Here is a 17656-nt window from a genome sequence, read left to right on the forward strand (position 1 = left end):
CGACCCTGATATTACATCAGTAATTAATAATGAAGAACAGCACAAAGTAGTAGATAGCTGCCTGTTAAGGATTAGACATAACACAAGGAATAAATTAATTAGTTTTATTTGTACAGATTGCAAAGTTACTGTAAAAATAATGTAAATATGCAACTTCGTAGATCTGTACATATTTGTTTACATTAGAACTATAACTAATTGTAAATTTCCACTACAACTAAAACTTAAAATTAAAAGTACAGCTGTGCAATAAACCTGCTCTATTCTATAAATTCAGTATAATGAAAGTGTGTAATATATTTAACTGATAGTAATTAATAGTAACTTTTTATTAACTGTCCGGTAAAATACAATTACAAACAGTATGTCAACCATTGCCTTTTTAATTACATTGTTACCTTTAAAATTGTTATATTGCAAAGCAAAATATATTTTACATGCAGTAATGCACATGCATCTTCAAGAAACATCTAAAAACACATCTCTTCCATCTTTTCTTAAATCGTGTCATATTGTTATTGTACATAACTATGCATGTGATCCCTAAAAAAATCATGTTCTTCAGCTCTGCAATGATAGCCTACAGCAGGGGCGTAGCCATCATTTCAGAAGTGAGGGGGACAGAAATGTTAGCAGCAATGTTGTTGAACATATTTTTACTATTTTAAAATAACTGCTTTCTATGGAATACTCTGTGCAAATCTGTTCAAATGTAATTATATTTCCTGTGATTCAAAGCTGTATTTTCAGCATCATTACTACCGTCTTCAGTGTCACATGACATATCCTACTGCCTCCAAATCATGGTAGTATGCGATGATTTGCTGCTCAACACAAAACTTTTTTTTAATGTATCATTATTATCAATATTTAAAACAGTTAAAAAAAAAAAAAAAAAAAAAAAAAAAAAAAAAAACAATTGTCATTTCTTATCAAGTATTAGAAGGATCCAAAGATCAGGATTTATGTTTTAGATCAGGATTTACGATCTATACCATTCAAAAGCTTAGGGTCAATATCATTTTTTTGTATTTTTTGGAAAATAAATTATAGAAATGAATACTTTTATTTAGCAAGGATGCCTTAAATTTATCAAAAGTGATTATAAAGATATTTATAATGTTACAAAAGATTACTGTTTCGGATAAATTCTGTTCTTCTGAACTTTCTATTTTAAAAAAAAAAAATCTGAAAAAAAAAATCTACTCTGCTGTTTTCAACATCATAATAATAATAAGTGTTTTTTGAACAGGAAATCAGAATACCAGAATGATTCTGAAGGATCATGTGACTGGAGTAATAATGCTAAAAATTTAGCTTTGAAATCAAAATTAATTTTTAATCACATTTTAAAAATAGAAAACAGTTATTTTAAAAAGCCTTGTAAAAAATATTTCAAAATTGTACTGTTTTACTGATTAAATAAATGCAGGCTTGGTGAACAGAAAAAAAAAAACTTATTTAAAAAACATTAACAATTTTACTGTTCAAAAACGTATAGGCTTAGAATTCAGATAACTGCTGGACAATAATCAATAATAATGATTCGTTTATATACTACAAACACTTTTTTTTATCACATAAGGCAGAATGGTTTCTACCATAATAAATGCTATGTCAGTTAGCACTGCATTGTTCATATTATTTATTACCTAGAGATGACCTGAAAAACACAAATAAACCATATATTGTCGCAATCGTATGTTTAATGTCTTTCATGTTTCCAATGTTTCCAAACATTTCTGTTTTCATACAGCAATAGGACGCTTTTGTCCATATTAGTAATTTCCTGGTATGACTTTCTGCGCGAGAGCGCCCTCCGGTTTCGAGTATGAATGAAGCAGGAGTGTTTAGCGCTCCGTGATCTCGCTTTATTCTGGGTCCGAATTAACCATTAGATTATGCGCAGACTATCCTGTCTCTCTGAGTTTAAATCTGTATTTATTCACACCGGCTCTTGAAAACCTCCATGTGTACACACTTGACCGAAAAAGTGCGTGGGAGGAATTTATGTGAGATTAAAAGTTCGTAATCTGCTACAGTATTCTAATGCTCCAGATGCGCTCTGCATTAACACTGGGTTTTGTTATAGGCCTGAACCATAAATATTTGACTGAAACTTGTCTGTTAATATGTGTTTGCATGAACTTTAACTTTGAAATGTTTTAACTGTTGCCCCGCCTTCTACTTCTAAGACAGTTTGCTTTGCCGATTGCGAAACGTGACAGGTGAACAGTTTGCCAGAATACACCCTGACGGTCCTTCATGCACTTCGGTGTGTACACTTAACTTTGGGACATATATAGTGTGCAATCGCGCAACCTTATCATGCCTTGTTATACTGTGCACACAAATAGTTTACTTTGATTTAACATGTAGGCTATTTACTATGTGATGACAACCTTGAAACCAGTAACGCAGTCTCTTTTGATAATAGATGATTATTATAGCGCTCTGCTTTCTTAAGCTCTTCATGCCCACAGTAGCGACGCGAGAACAAGTAATCTGTAGCTCGCAGCGCCCTCTGCTGGTGAAAATAATCACGATCATGCGACTGCCACCAGCTTGGGCTGAAATTGGTCGGGCCGTTTACAGTGTGTTTGCGGGTCGTTTTGATGGTTTTTTGCTTTTTGTTTAAAAGGTGGGGACAGCTCTAGCCGGGTGCAGGGACACCAAAACACCTGGACTGTGCCCGGAAAACGGGACGTCTGGTCACCTACATTTATGAAATAAATAAAATATTTTGCCTAGTAATATGTAGGTATTTTTCAAATAATACCTGCAGACACATGCTGCCAAAGGCACCTTCAGCAATCCAGGGTACATTCAAGCCATACAACACCTTCATCACGAGTGACTCTGTGAGGGGCTCAAAGAACAGAATCATGCACTAGAAGGCAGATTAAAACAGCTGTAAAAGCTAAATTCAGCCTATGACGTATCCCCAAACACATCACTTAAATAAAAAAACAATATAAATTAAAAAGTCATTATTTTTTTTTTTTTATACAAAATCCAAAAGCCCCACAAAATGCATAATTGCAAAAAAACATCTCCACCTATATTTATTTGACCCTCTAACTTTTGCACTCAATATTCTAATTCTATTAAAAATAAATTAAAAAAATCTAACTACCTTTCTAATCTTTTTGTATTCTATCTATTTTCTTTTCATTTATTATACAATTATAAAAAAAGACCGACTAAACACTAGCTTGCTCTATTCTTTTTTCTGTTCTATCTGTTTTCTTTTCATTTATTATATTATTTAAAAGCCCTTGCTACGTATACTGCGTTTAAGCTAACTGAGACTTGTTATAGCACTTGTATATCATTGCTCTTTTGTTGTTTTTGATTGCTTCCATTGTCCTCATTTGTAAGTCGCTTTGGATAAAAGCGCCTGCTAAATGACTAAATGTAATGTAAATGTAAAACATTTTACACAGGCATGTATCGAAGTGCACGCAGACGTCATCAGTGAGCGTCACCAGGGACCTTTGACTCACCGTACGCTTGTCACGCCGTAGTTCCAGTCTTCTATAGGTCAAACTACAGCAGCAGCAGCAGAAGCAGAAATGATCCGATCATTAGGTTTACTCAAATACTCTCTGAATGTCTCTCAGAGGGCTCATGTCAGGCTGTTGTCTTCCAGCAGAGGAGTCGGGAAAAAAATAGTCCCCGCGACTTTCACTGGAGGTACATGTTTAATGTGTTTAACATGGATTAGCCGTTTAATAAGATGATCAGTGAATCAGAACAGCAGCGTGTTGAAATATTATAAAAGGGGACGAATGATTTTGATCAAACAAACACAGGCTGTTCCTTTAAAAAAATTTATTTGTCTCATTGACAAAATAAGCACGTTTTGTACTGAATAAGTCTGTATTGCTCAGTTGGACTTGTTCAGTAATGTTATCAATTTCTGTAAATAATCTCTATGTTTACCTGCGAATGGAAATATAAAAACTATTGAGCATAGACTAACAGCAACAATTATCAAATCCAGACCCCTCTATATGGTTAATAAAACATCAGTGCTGTTTGATTCTGATGATTCTGACTCTTTTTCTTCAACAGTTGACACTAATGGCAGACAGCAGCTTCCTCACAGCAGATCTGTCCGACTCTGGAGCTCCAGCTGTGCTGCTGGGGTCAGTGTGGCTCATCGCAGATACAGCACACAGCAGACTGAGAGCGCAGAGGAGGAGACGACACCGAGAACGTTCAAGGTAAACCAGAGTTTGGGCTCAGAGAGATTTATTTATTTATTTGTTTGGTAAGAAATTAACGCTTTTATTCAGCAACAATGCATTCTTACGGTCCCAAACATTTGCATTGATCCTAAAACAGATTTGAGATGGTAAAAGATTGTCAACAGAGACTTACAATTATAGTAATATAGTTCAATTATAGTTCCACACTCCAAATACCGTAGCATATGGAAATGATGAAAATGTTTAAACTCTTGTTTCTTTTTTAAATAAGGATCCTACTCCAAACACGAGTTTCAAGCAGAGACCAAGAAACTGCTGGATATTGTGGCCAGATCGCTGTATTCTGAGAAAGAGGTGATAAATTAAACAAAAAACAGATGCAATGCGGTCCTGTTTGATCAGTTCTCTTTAAGCATTCAAGACTGTGTTGTGATTAACCGATACATTTTTTCAGGCTGATTATTTGAGTTCCTCAGATTTGTCATCATAAAGTTGTATTATGTATACAGCTGCAATATATTGGCCACCTTGTAGATTTATTTGATCACATATTTTTAATTGAATGACATATTTTATCAGCTTGATTTGGGTAAAAATCATCATTTGTGTCTCATTGGAGAAGTTTTTACACTAATAAATATAGCATTTAATTTCAAGGATTGGATTCTTCCCATCCGAGAAATATCTATATAAATTACAATAATGTAATATATGCATGAACAGAAGAAATATCATGTAAATACATGAATCAGACTGTAACTTCATCTAAAAGACTCAGTGATTTTCTGACACACTTCTGCTGTGTTAGGTGTTCATCAGAGAGCTGATCTCAAACGGCAGTGATGCTCTGGAGAAGCTGAGGCACAAGATGATCACAGCAGGAGGAGAAACAGCACCCATGGAGATCCACCTGCAGACAGACGCAGCCACAGGCACCTTCACCATCCAGGTACTTTCAACTCCCCGAGAACAGAATCATGTATTAGAATCAGATTAAACAGCTGTTATTGATAGTTTTTTTTTTAGATACATCATATTCCATTACACATCACTTTATTTAAATAGTCTTGAGACCAATTGCATTCTAAGGAAAGAAGATAAAGAACAGTTTTTCTATTGATAGTTTGCATATTTCCAAAGCTGTTTTCAGTTTATGAAATAAAACACACTTGACCCTTTTTAGGCATACAAAAAATCAACCATCTACATATCTTTCTATTGCATGTTTTTTTTTTTTCATCTTGTAACAACAAACAGTGTTTTGAACCTTCAACTCTTCATGATGATTTCTTCAGAGGTGACTAATCTAAATGCCTCTGAGTGGCCGTTGCAGTCTTAATTCAACGTGATCTGCAACAGAATCAATCTGCAACATGAGCAGATCTAAACTTAGTGCTGCAATTGGTACTTCATATATTTTCACTTCTCACTTTTAATCATAGCAATGAATTTAGTTCAGTTGTGCAGGGGCCCTCATATCATGAGCTTACAGTCTTATTAAAGCAGCTGAACCACTGTGACTTACATTATTTACATTATTTTTTATAAAATATTATCTATTAAACATTATATATAATGTAATTTTACTACAAAATAACAACTGAAATATGCATTTAAAGCACTAACTTGTGTTTTTAACTTTTTAACTTATTTGCAATTATATGCATTCAAACTTACATTACAATAAGTTTTAATACATTAAATTTAAATGATTTGCACAATAAATTTAATATTGCACACACACACACACACACATATATATATAGTATAATAAATTCTGTATTTACATATTTTAAAATTACATTATAAATATAAAATTACTTAATGTCATTTTAAATTAATTAGCCTGTAATATAAATGAACAACTGAAATATACATTTACTAATTTGTGCATAATTTATATGCATCTGAATTCAACAGTATGTACTTAATTTAAGATGAAAGTAATTAAAAAAATCTAATATTTGCATATTTTAAACATATTACATTTAAAAAATATTTTAATGTTATTAATTAGTTTTCCATTGTAGTGAGGGAGCACTGTAATCTCTGCGTAGAATGCCTTGATCAACATTGTTCTGCTGTGATGTGTAGGACACGGGTGTTGGGATGAACAGAGAGGAGCTGGTGGCTAATCTGGGCACCATCGCTCGATCTGGATCAAAGGTGAGCTCTTCACTGAACTCTTCCAAACTCTATGTTCCTCATTCTGACAGTGCTTTTATTTCATGGTCCTTTTGTTCTTCCTCCATCAGGCTTTTCTGGATGCTCTTCAGAATCAAGCGGAGGCCAGCAGCTCCATCATCGGTCAGTTCGGTGTGGGCTTTTACTCCTCCTTCATGGTGGCTGATAAAGTGGACGTTTATTCTCAGTCAGCAGAACCAGGCGCTCCTGGATACAAGTGGTCTTCAGACGGGTGAGAGAAATGTGCTTTTTTTTATTAGGGCTCCTTGATTATGGCAGAAGTCATAATGGTCTATATCATAATCACGATTATTTAAACATGAGGAGTGGGTAATATTATGACACGGTAACTAATACTAGGCCAACTAATGCAGGTAAAAAAGCCCTTAAACAATTATTGAAGAATTAAGAAATTACAAATAATAGTGCAAATACAGCAGAAAAATCAACTGCATGTTACATCTGTAACATTAAATGATTTGAACATTACATTTGGGGTGAAAAGTGCACTGCTTTAAAGAAAAACAATGGGTGGCACTATAGTTTTATGTCAATTATTGGGTTTTCTTGATCATTGGAAGCCGAGTTTGAAATCAAGACTAAAATGAGCATCAGCACGCAAATTAACTGCACATCCCAGCCAGGTTTTGCCATATTTGTGGCTATTAGACTGTCTTTAGGCATCGAACATTAAGACACAGGAAATATTTGAATAAAATGAATCAGATTTTTGTGTTTGACTCACTGAGTTTTGTGTGTCGGCAGCTCTGGAGTGTTTGAGATCGCAGAAGCTTCAGGTGTGCGTCCGGGAACCAAGATCGTGCTCCACCTTAAAGACGACTGCAAAGAGTTTTCATCAGAAGACCGAGTCAAAGGTGTGCAGCGCTCAAAACCAGAAAAACACTGACATAAAACATGAGATGCTTGGAAAACAAACTCACTGAAGTGACTGTGGTCTGTTTTTCAGAGGTTGTGACTAAGTACAGTAACTTTGTCAGTTTTCCCATCTTCCTGAACGGACGGCGGTTAAACACCCTGCAGGTACAGTGTGTGAAGTGTATTTGTGAGTGACCTTTGACCTCCCTGTGGCTCTGAGGATCAGTCCTGAGCTGTTTTCTCTCTCTCTCTCTCTCTGCAGGCGCTGTGGATGATGGAGCCCAAAGAGATCAGCGAGTGGCAGCACGAGGAGTTTTATCGCTACGTGGCTCAAGCTCATGATAAACCCCGCTACACACTGCACTACCGCGCAGACGCCCCGCTCAACATCCGCAGCATCTTCTACGTGCCGGAGATGGTGAGCGTCAGACGACAGCTGAATCTTTGACATTATGCATATAAAAATTGTACAGATTTACAAATAATGTAATTTTAAATTATTTACATCTATTAGTTACGTTACATTACTAGATGAATGCACAGCTGACTGCATTATGGTTGAATGTAAATGTGTGTGAGCAGAAACCCTCCATGTTTGACGTGAGTCGTGAGATGGGATCCAGCGTGGCTCTGTACAGCAGGAAGGTTCTGATCCAAACCAAAGCCACAGACATCCTGCCCAAGTGGCTGCGCTTCCTGCGAGGTCAGATGAGCGTCCAGATGTTTGAGTGAAACCAACTTTAAATGCATTATTAGATTAAAAAACAGAGGAGATTTGACAGTTGTGTGACTGCATTTGCAGGAGTTGTGGACAGTGAAGATATTCCTCTGAACCTCAGCAGAGAGCTGCTACAGGAAAGTGCTCTGATCAGGTACAAACCAGCCTGAAATATCACATTATTACTTTTGTATCGTGCAAATAAGAGTAACAGACTCTTTTCTTTCAGGAAACTGCGGGATGTTTTACAGCAGCGGGTCATTCGGTTCCTGTTGGACCAGAGCAAGAAGGATCCGGAGAAATACGCTCGCTTCTTTGATGAGTACGGGCTGTTTATGCGCGAGGGCATCGTCACCACAGCGGAGCAGAGCGTCAAGGTGCGAGAACGACTCGTTTGGCCTTTTTAATCAGTCTGTTTCTCTCTGAGTGTGTTTAAACAGCTGATTATGTCGTCACAGGAGGACATCGCTAAGCTGCTGCGCTTCGAGTCGTCAGCGCTTCCTGCGGGACAGCAGACCAGCCTGATGGAGTACGCCTCTCGGATGAAGGCGGGAACGAGGAACATTTACTATCTGTGTGCGCCGAATCGCCACCTGGCCGAGCACTCGCCGTACTTTGAGGCCATGAAACAGAAAGATATGGAGGTGAGACTAGAGACAGTCAGGTCTACAGTTAATATTCACTGTCACACTCGAGTCTACAAGCTGATCCAAAGACTGATACAGTGCATTGCAGATTTGCTGGATACAACTGCTAACTGATTAGTATGTACTCCGTTCACTCCTATTTTGAAAGCATAAACTGTGCATCCACTGACAAGGCTGTCGATAGATCCTGAGATGAACACAAGGGGGCGCCAACGCTGCTGTTAATCTCAAAATGGCCAAAAGTATTGGTCAGCAGCTAATGGAAGGCTAAAGATGCACTGATTCAATCATTTCATCTATTTTGATGTGGTCACAACATGACAGAAATGATAAAAAGTTGTTTTCTCAAGGTCTCAATTTTTTTCATCTTAAGAAAATAGATTCAAAAGGTGCATAATTGTAAATGTTTAAACAACTACATATAAATTAATCATAATATAAAATTGTGTATTTAATAATATAATTGTATTATACTTTTAATAATATATTAATATATATTGAATAACAAAAACAAAAAACTAACTTTTTTTATTTAATGTCTGTCTGTTCTTTTAAACAACATGGTAAAAAAAATGGAGAGCTCACTTAATATTAAAACCTATTACCTTTTATTAAGACAGAGTTTTTCAATCTCTAACTTTTTAACATTCAAAAGAAAAAAATATTTTTATTTAATGCTTATTTATTAGCGATTTATTCTATTAATCATTATGTATTTATATTTTAATATTTGTAAAATAATACTTGTTTGGTCTTATATTTAATTGGTTAAATATTTACAGTTAAGCACAAGGATTTAGTTAGGAAAGTCATTTTGATTGCAGCACAACAGCAGAAAAAGATGTGTCTGTTTCTGAGGTTGTGTGTGTTCCTGCAGGTCTTGTTCTGCTTTGAGCAGTTCGATGAGCTCACGCTGCTTCACCTCAGAGAGTTCGACAGGAAGAAGCTCATCTCAGCCGAGACCGACATTGTCGTAGATCATTACAAAGAGGAGAAATTTCAGGACAGCAAACCAGGTAAGAGTCAGTACAGTCACAGTTTTCTGTCATTATCTGAGACGTGTCAGCTAAAGAGTGATTCTGGATCTCTTGAATTGATGAATTCATGTTCTTGATTCTTCACCTTGTTTTGGAAACAGTGTTAATGTGAATTAAGCATTTAGACAAATAAATGAAAGGCCAGTTACCTAAAAACGAATCCGATCAGCCTGAGTCAGTGGTGCTGTGATTGTGTTGTGCAGCATCAGAGCGACTGACAGATCAGCAGACAGAAGATCATATCCCCTATAAGAAAAACACACTCACACAGAGACACAAAAATCAACAAACCAACAACTAACAACAAGAAAAAACCACATTACCTTCTCGTACATTTCCTCTACTTGCATCAAAAACTATACTAATTGTATAGCAAAGGTAACTTTGTGAAAATCAGTCAAAATGCAACTATATTTAAAAAAAGTGTACACTGAACCAAAAAGTATACTATGAAAAATATTTAGACAAGTATCTAGATAAATAATGACATTATATATATATATATATATATATATATATATATACAGTTGAAACCATATATTTACATACACTTCAGAAAAAACTAAAACTTTTGTTTCTTTACTGTCATACATTAAATCAGAGTAATTTTTTTTTCTGTTTTAGATCAATAAATATTAACATTTTTTTAGCATTTGTTAAATGTCAGAATCGAGCGAGGGAGAATTTTTATGTATTTTTTTTTTATCACTTTCATCAAAATCAGAAGTATACATACACTTCCTTAGTATTTGGTAGAATTGCCCCGAAACTGTTTCACTTGGGCAAACGTTTTGGGGATCCTTCCACAAGCTTTCTACAATAGTTTGCTGGAGTTTTGGCCCACTCCTCTTGACAGAACTGGTGTAACTGGGTCGGGTTTGTAGGCCTTCTTGCTCACACTCGCCTTTTCAGTGCCGCCCACAAATTTTCTATGGGATTGAGATCAGGGCTTTGTGATGGCCACTCCAATACCTTGACTTGTCCTTAAGCCACTTTGTAACTAATTTGGAGGTATGCTTGGGGTCATTGTCCATTTGGAAGACCCAAGCTTTACCTTCCTGGCTGATGTCTTCAGATGTTGCTTCAATATATCCACATAATTTTCTTTTCTCATGAGGCCATCTATTCTGTGAAGTGCACCAGTCCCTTCTGCAGCAAAGCAGCCCCACAACATTATACTACCACCCCCATACTTCACAGTTGGGATGGTGTTCTGAGACTTCAAAGCTTCGCTTTTCCTCCAGATATACCGTTTATCATTATGGCTGAACAGTTCAATTTTTGTTGTTTCGTCAGACCACAGGACATGTCTCCGGAAATTAAGATTTTTGTCCCCATGTGCAGTTGCAAACTGTAGTCTGGCTTTTTTATGGTGGTTTTGAAGTAATGGCTTTCTCCTCCCGGAGTAATCTTTCAGCTCATGGTGGTACAGGACTGGTTTTACTGTGGATAATGACACTGTCTTGCCAGTTTCAGCCAGAATCTTCACAAGGTCTTTTGCTGTTATCCTGGGGTTGATTCGCACATTTCGCACCAAAAAACATTCCTCTCTGGGACTCAGAATCCGTCTCCTTCCTGAGCGGTATGATGGTTGTACATTCCCATGTTTTTTATACTTGCATATTATTGTCTAAACGGATGAACGTGGGACCTTCAGGCATCTGGAAATTTCACCTAAGGATGAGCCACACTTGTGGAGGTCCACAATTCCTTTCCTAATGTCTTAGTTGATTTCTCTTGATTTTCCCATGATGTCAGAGAAAGAGGCTCTGTGTTTGAGGTGTGTCTTTATATGCATCCACAGGTGTCCCACCAGTTAACTCAAATGGAATCGGGTAACCTATCAGAAGCTTCTTAAGCTCAGAATGGAATCACCTGGAGTTTTATTTTTGTTTAAAGACACAATAAACTTAGTGTATGTATACTTCTGACTTTGATGAAAGTGATAAAAAAAAAAACATAAAAATTCTCCCTCGCTCGATTCTGACATTTAACAAATGCAAAAAATATGTTTATATTTATTGATCTAAAACAGAAAAAGTTTACTCTGATTTAATGTATGACAGTAAAAAAAAAAAGTTTTGTGTTTTTTTTTAAGTGTATGTAAATATCTGGTTTCAACTGTACACACACACACACACACACATTTTATATATATATATATTACATTTTTAATAAGCCTGTTATATTTAATAAATAAAATGTTTAATTTTTTTGTGAGTTCAAAGGTGTCTGATTTCTTTTCTCTTTAATAATAATTTCAACTTAAATCAATATTTCATTTCCATTTATTTATTTGTTTGGTAATCAGCCATGTAATAAATCCTGATCACTTTTTGTATGTAATATTATAAAGTATTGCCTATTAAACATATAAATGCATTTAAAGCATTATTTCAATATGTATTTCAATTTCTATGCAATGAAAAGCATTCTTGAACTTTAAATATGCAATACCGAACTGCATATATATTATTTTAAAAAAGTAAAAAAAATTGCACTATACACGTTACACAATTTTAATTAGCCTGTTACACACTCTGCTTAACTACCTCAAATATTCATAATTTTATTTATATACAATATGCAGTTATGTGCATTTCATTTCGACACAAGTTTTAATTTTAGATGTATTTTTTTCAATTGTATATTTAATTTAGTATTAGTTTCAATTTGAGTATTAGCGGTGGTATCTGATTTTTATCTCACAAATCTCTTTTTTCTTACATAAAATAAATAAATCCAAATTAATATTTTCATGTCTATTTATAATCATGTACAGCAATATAAATTCCATATGCATGAATTTTAATTATATAAATTTTGCAAAATATGCATTTCATTTGCATACAAATTAAAACAAATTTACATTAGTTTAAATTTAGTATTCAGAAGTTTGTCATTTCTCTGTAATAGTACAGGTTCATCTCAATAAATTAGAATGTCATGGAAAACTTCATTTATTTCAGTAATTCATGTCAAATTGTGAAACTCGTGTTTTAAAAAAATTCAGTGCACACAGACTAAAGTAGTTTAAGTCTTTGGTTCTCAACAAAGTAGAATATAGTGACATGCCAGTCAGCTAATCAACTCAAAGGTTTCCTGAGCCTTCAAAATGGTCTCTCAGTTTGGTTCAGTAGGTTTTGGTTCATGGGGAAGACTGCTGATCTGACAGTTGTCCAGAAGACAATCATTGACACCCTTCACAAGGAGGGTAAGCCACAAACATTCATTGCTAAAGAAGCTGGCTGTTCACAGAGTGCTGTATCCAAGCATGTTAACAGAAAGTTGAATGGAAGGAAAAAGTGTGGAAGAAAAAGATTCACGACCAACCGAGAGAACCGCAGTCTTATGAGGATTGTCAAGCAAAATCGATTCAAGAATTTGAGTGAACTTCACAAGGAATGGACTGAGGCTGGGGTCAAGGCATCAAAAGCCACCACACACAGACAATGTCAAGGAATTTGCCTACCGTTGTCGTACTCCTCTTGTTAAGCCACTCCTGCAACCACAGACAACGTCAGAGGCGTCTTACTGGGCTAAGGAGAAGAAGACTGGACTGTTGCCCAGTGGTCCAGAGTCCCTCTTTTCAGATGAGAGCAAGTTTTGTATTTCATTGGAAACCCAGGTCCTGTATTCTGAATAAAAAATTCACAAGCTCATAGCCCAAGTTGCTTGAAGTCCAGTGTTAAGTTTCCACAGTCTGTGATGATTTGGGGTGCAGTGTCATCTGCTGGTGTTGGCCCATTGTGTTTTTTGAATACCAAAGTCACTTCACCTGTTTAGCAAGAAATTTTGGAGCACTTCATGCTGCTGACCAGCTTTTTTAAGATGCTGATTTCATTTTCCAGCAGGATTTGGCACCTGCCCACACTGCCAAAAGCACCAAAAGTTGGTTAAATGACCATGGTGTTGGTGTGCTTGACTGGCCAGTAAACTCACCAGACCTGAACCCCATAGAGAATCTATGGAGTATTGTCAAGAGGAAAATGAGAAACAAGAGACCAAACAATGCAGATGAGCTGAAGGCAACTGTCAAAGAAACCTGGGCTTCCATACCACCTCAGGCGTGCCACAAAACTGATCACCTCCATGCCACGCCGCAATGATGGGGCAGTAATTAAAGCAAAAGGAGCCTCTACCAAGTATTGAGTACATGTACAGTAAATGAACATACTTTCCACAAGGCCAACAATTCACTAAAAATGTATTCTAATTTGTTGAGATAGTAAATTGGTGGGGTTTTTTTTAACTGTGAGCCAAAATCATCACAAAAAAAAGAACCAAATACTTATACTACTTCAGTCTGTGTGCACTGAATTTATTTAATACACGAGTTTCACAATTTGAGTTGAATTACTGAAATAAATGAACTTTTCCACGACATTCTAATTTATTGAGATGCACCTGTAATTTCATCTCAGATCAATATTTCATGTCTATTTGTTTGGTAATCAGCCTTGTAATAAATCCTGATCACTCTTTGTATTATGATGCTGATCGACTTACATGTTGTTTAATTGTAAACACTCAATCATTTACATCATTTTGCAAATTCAAACAGTGATTTTTACTCTCAAATGTGTAAAAACCTGACACCAGTTATTATCTTTATTAACATTTACCAATGTTTCTGTAGGTGACGCCGCGTCTGGACACACACCCCGCTATGATCACGGTGCTGGAGAGATGGGCGCCGCTCGACACTGTCCTGCGCACGCAGCAGCTCGCACGCAGCTCAGAGGAGAGAGCCCAGATCCTGCAGCCCACGCTGGAGATCAACGCTGGGTACGAGACGCTGGATTTAAATGAACACAAATAATCAATCTGATGGTTTGCATGAAGAATAAAAACAGCCCAGTGTCTCCAAAATAATGTCCTTACAGTGAGGAGATGCAGATGAACAGTGTTCAGATCATCCAAGATGTAGATGAGTTTGTTTCTTCATCAGAACAGAATTTGGAGAAATGTAGCATTACATCACTTGCTCAGCACTGGATTGCTCTGCAGTGAGAATGGGTGCCGTCAGAATGAGAGTCCAAAGAGCTTATAAAAACATCACAATAATCCGTACTTGATCTGTAACATGTTTCTCACCAGACTTCTCTTTGTCAATGTAGTATTGTATTTTAGCCAGAAACAACAGTTAGAAGTTAAAACACATTAATGATGGATTTGTTTCTTACAAACATGCAGCTTTTTGCTTCAAAAAAATGTTAATTGATGGACTGGAGTCATGTGGATTATTGTGATGTAGCATATTTGCATTGTAGAAATGCTGTGGTCTGTCTAACATCAAGCGTTTGTTTGCAGACATGATCTGATCAAGAAGCTTCATGCACTGAAGGACTCAAACCCTGAGCTGGCACAGCTTCTCCTCGAGCAGGTAAAGAAACCGTTTACTCTCTCATCTCAATCCTATTTCGAATTAAAAACTAAATTCCATTTTTTTTTCACATACCAGATCTATGACAACGCCATGATCACCGCTGGCCTGAACGAAGACCCTCGTCCGATGATCTCGCGGCTGAATCAGCTCCTGACTCAAGCTCTGGAGAAACACTGACACCTGTGCTGGAGTTCAGCCTGACGGACTTGTTTTGCCTTTATTAGAGCCATGCATGGATGCAGAAAGACGGCGTCCCATGCCGCAGAGGTCATCATCACACGTTAAACACAAACAAACGTTGTTTATATGAAGACTTGAGAATCTTTGTGCAGGTGTGACATTGAGTCATGTTTTAATAAGACGACTGTCAGACTGGACAAAACAACAACTGAGTCCTGAATTAACCTGAAAAGATGCAAGAGATAATGGCATAGCAAGAAGATGATTCCGGTGAAACATGTTGAATATTGATATTTCTTGTACCTTTTTGCTCTAAAGTTATTCACATTTCAGTCCATTGATTCTGTACATTAACAGGTTTTCCATACGTTCATTGAAATTAGCATGAGGAAAATATTAAATAAAACCTATTAAGTGTCTCCAATGCTTTTCAGCCATTAAAAAAAAAAAAATTACTACAAAACCTCTAATAAAACATTTATATGGGTTAATGCTTTGATTTATTAAAAATGATAAAGCATAAATAACCGTTCTTGTGCTTCCTTAACGTCTCATGAAAAATTCTATAATTTCATAAACGCCAAAGAAAATGCGCCTTGGCTAAATGTGATCATATCCAACTCTTCGAAATGAAACGGGAATCCAGCGCGCTCAGAAAGAAGTGCGCCACGCTCGTCGCTGCAGTTGCCTCGTTCAGACAGCAGGAGGCGCAGTGACCGATGAGCGCATACTGTGATGGAGGTCAACCAGCCAGTTATTAGTCACGCTTTTACAGTAGATCATGTGGATTCTAGTTCACCTTACTGTAAAGAATATGAAGGCGAAAAAAAGAAACCTCAAATGCTGTGTGGTTCTTTGTGTTACCTGTACATTATCAAATAATTCAAATAACATTAATTTTAGACGTTGTGTTATCACCATTGCCTTCAATAGCTTTAAAAAAATGCCCCTGCGGCATGGCATGAATTTTGAAACGTACAAATATTTCAGGTAATCATTAATTTAATTTGAGCTCATAAATTATGGGATTACAAAAGCATGAACGAAGTGCTATTTTAAATAACTTTAGATGGAGCCAATTATGATGTCACAACAGGCCAGTTTCTTTTATAAAATACTTTTTAATTAATTAAATAAATTTAAATAATTAATAAATAAAAAAAAGCTTCAGTGTGCATGCAACAATTCAAAAGGCCACCTAGCCTGAAAACAGTTACTTTGGGTCGTTCACACAGAACGTGTTCTTGCGTTTAAGAACACAAAGCAGCGATGCTGAATGAAGAATGCATGGTCTCAGGCACGTTTTTAACCCGTTTAGAGATGTTTCTTTAAATGTGGTGCAACTGTGAGACCACAGCTCGTGGTTACGAATAAAAAAAAAACAATAGAATCCAGCACCATCGAACGCACAGCGCGTTCTGTGTGATCTGTTAAAGGTTTCCACCGTGGGTAGTATTTCTTGCAGGACTAACTCGCCAAAATGACGCAAATATAGTGTGTAGGCACAGCTTAAATCATAAAATTCATTAAGCGCCAAAAGTGAACCGTTTCACCGTTTGTTTCAAGCCCTTTAGCGTTCCGGAACACACAGAACGAGTACGAGGTCACGTACACACCGCAAACTTCCAAGAGAGTGACAAATGCATTTAAATACAGCATTTGCATCCCCCCGAAATACAGGGGTTACTTTAAGATAATTAACGCAGTAATAGCTAGAATGTGTGACTTCTCACAGCGCGTTTGATGGATGCGTTTTCCACCAGAGCGACATTAGGAGCCCATGTATGCTACATAAAAATGCTTTCGTAAATCAGAATTTACTGAAAAAAAAAAATCATAATTATGAGAACCTAATTCACAATCATAATATAAAAAGTTAAAATTACAACATACTAAGTAATACCGGATGCCTTAAAAAAATCATTTAAAAGCATTAAGTCAAAATTGACAAGTCATAAATGACAAAAAAAAATTGAAATTCCAATTGACTTAAAGAATAAAACTTTATTTTATAAATTACTTGTCCAACAATTATCAGTTAAGTCACTAATTAATAAAAACCGCCAGAGAGGCAGAGGCAGCTGCCTTTAAACACCATTTTGTGTGCAGTTTCCACAAGACAAGCACATTTGTGAATAAGTGAAGACATGTACCTCAGTTTCTGTGATTTCATTCACCGCTCCTCAGACAGTTATAGTGTGCAGAAAAATGATGGTCAATGCATTAACAAGACACGTACACAATATGTGGGTTTAATAATAAAAAAAAATGCAATTGTAATTCCTGAAAATCGGATGAAGCACTCAGTAGAGGAGCAACAACCAAATTCAGTTTTTGAGCTGTAGTTGTTTTTGCTTGCGACTGGTTTGTTAGTCATCAGTTTCTCAGGATCGCTCGTAGCAGGGTTTCTC

The 17656-nt window shown here is 36.3% G+C and overlaps 1 protein-coding gene across 1 annotated transcript; it reads left to right on the plus strand.

Annotated features, from left to right (window-relative positions):
* The first annotated feature begins 3499 nt into the window (after positions 1-3499).
* Positions 3500-15664, plus strand: LOC109062167 (heat shock protein 75 kDa, mitochondrial-like). The gene is given in 20 exon segments (XM_042719606.1): positions 3500-3696; positions 4078-4206; positions 4209-4229; positions 4486-4568; positions 5023-5163; positions 6309-6380; positions 6470-6630; positions 7164-7273; positions 7366-7439; positions 7537-7692; positions 7857-7977; positions 8077-8146; positions 8222-8369; positions 8451-8636; positions 9517-9655; positions 9880-9950; positions 10673-10687; positions 14316-14464; positions 14990-15062; positions 15141-15664. Coding segments are annotated over 20 exon segments (2142 nt in total). The 5' UTR covers positions 3500-3575; the 3' UTR covers positions 15243-15664.
* The last annotated feature ends 1992 nt before the right edge of the window (positions 15665-17656 follow it).

This window comes from Cyprinus carpio, chromosome B3, assembly GCF_018340385.1.
Source record: "Cyprinus carpio isolate SPL01 chromosome B3, ASM1834038v1, whole genome shotgun sequence".
NCBI lineage: Eukaryota > Metazoa > Chordata > Actinopteri > Cypriniformes > Cyprinidae > Cyprinus > Cyprinus carpio.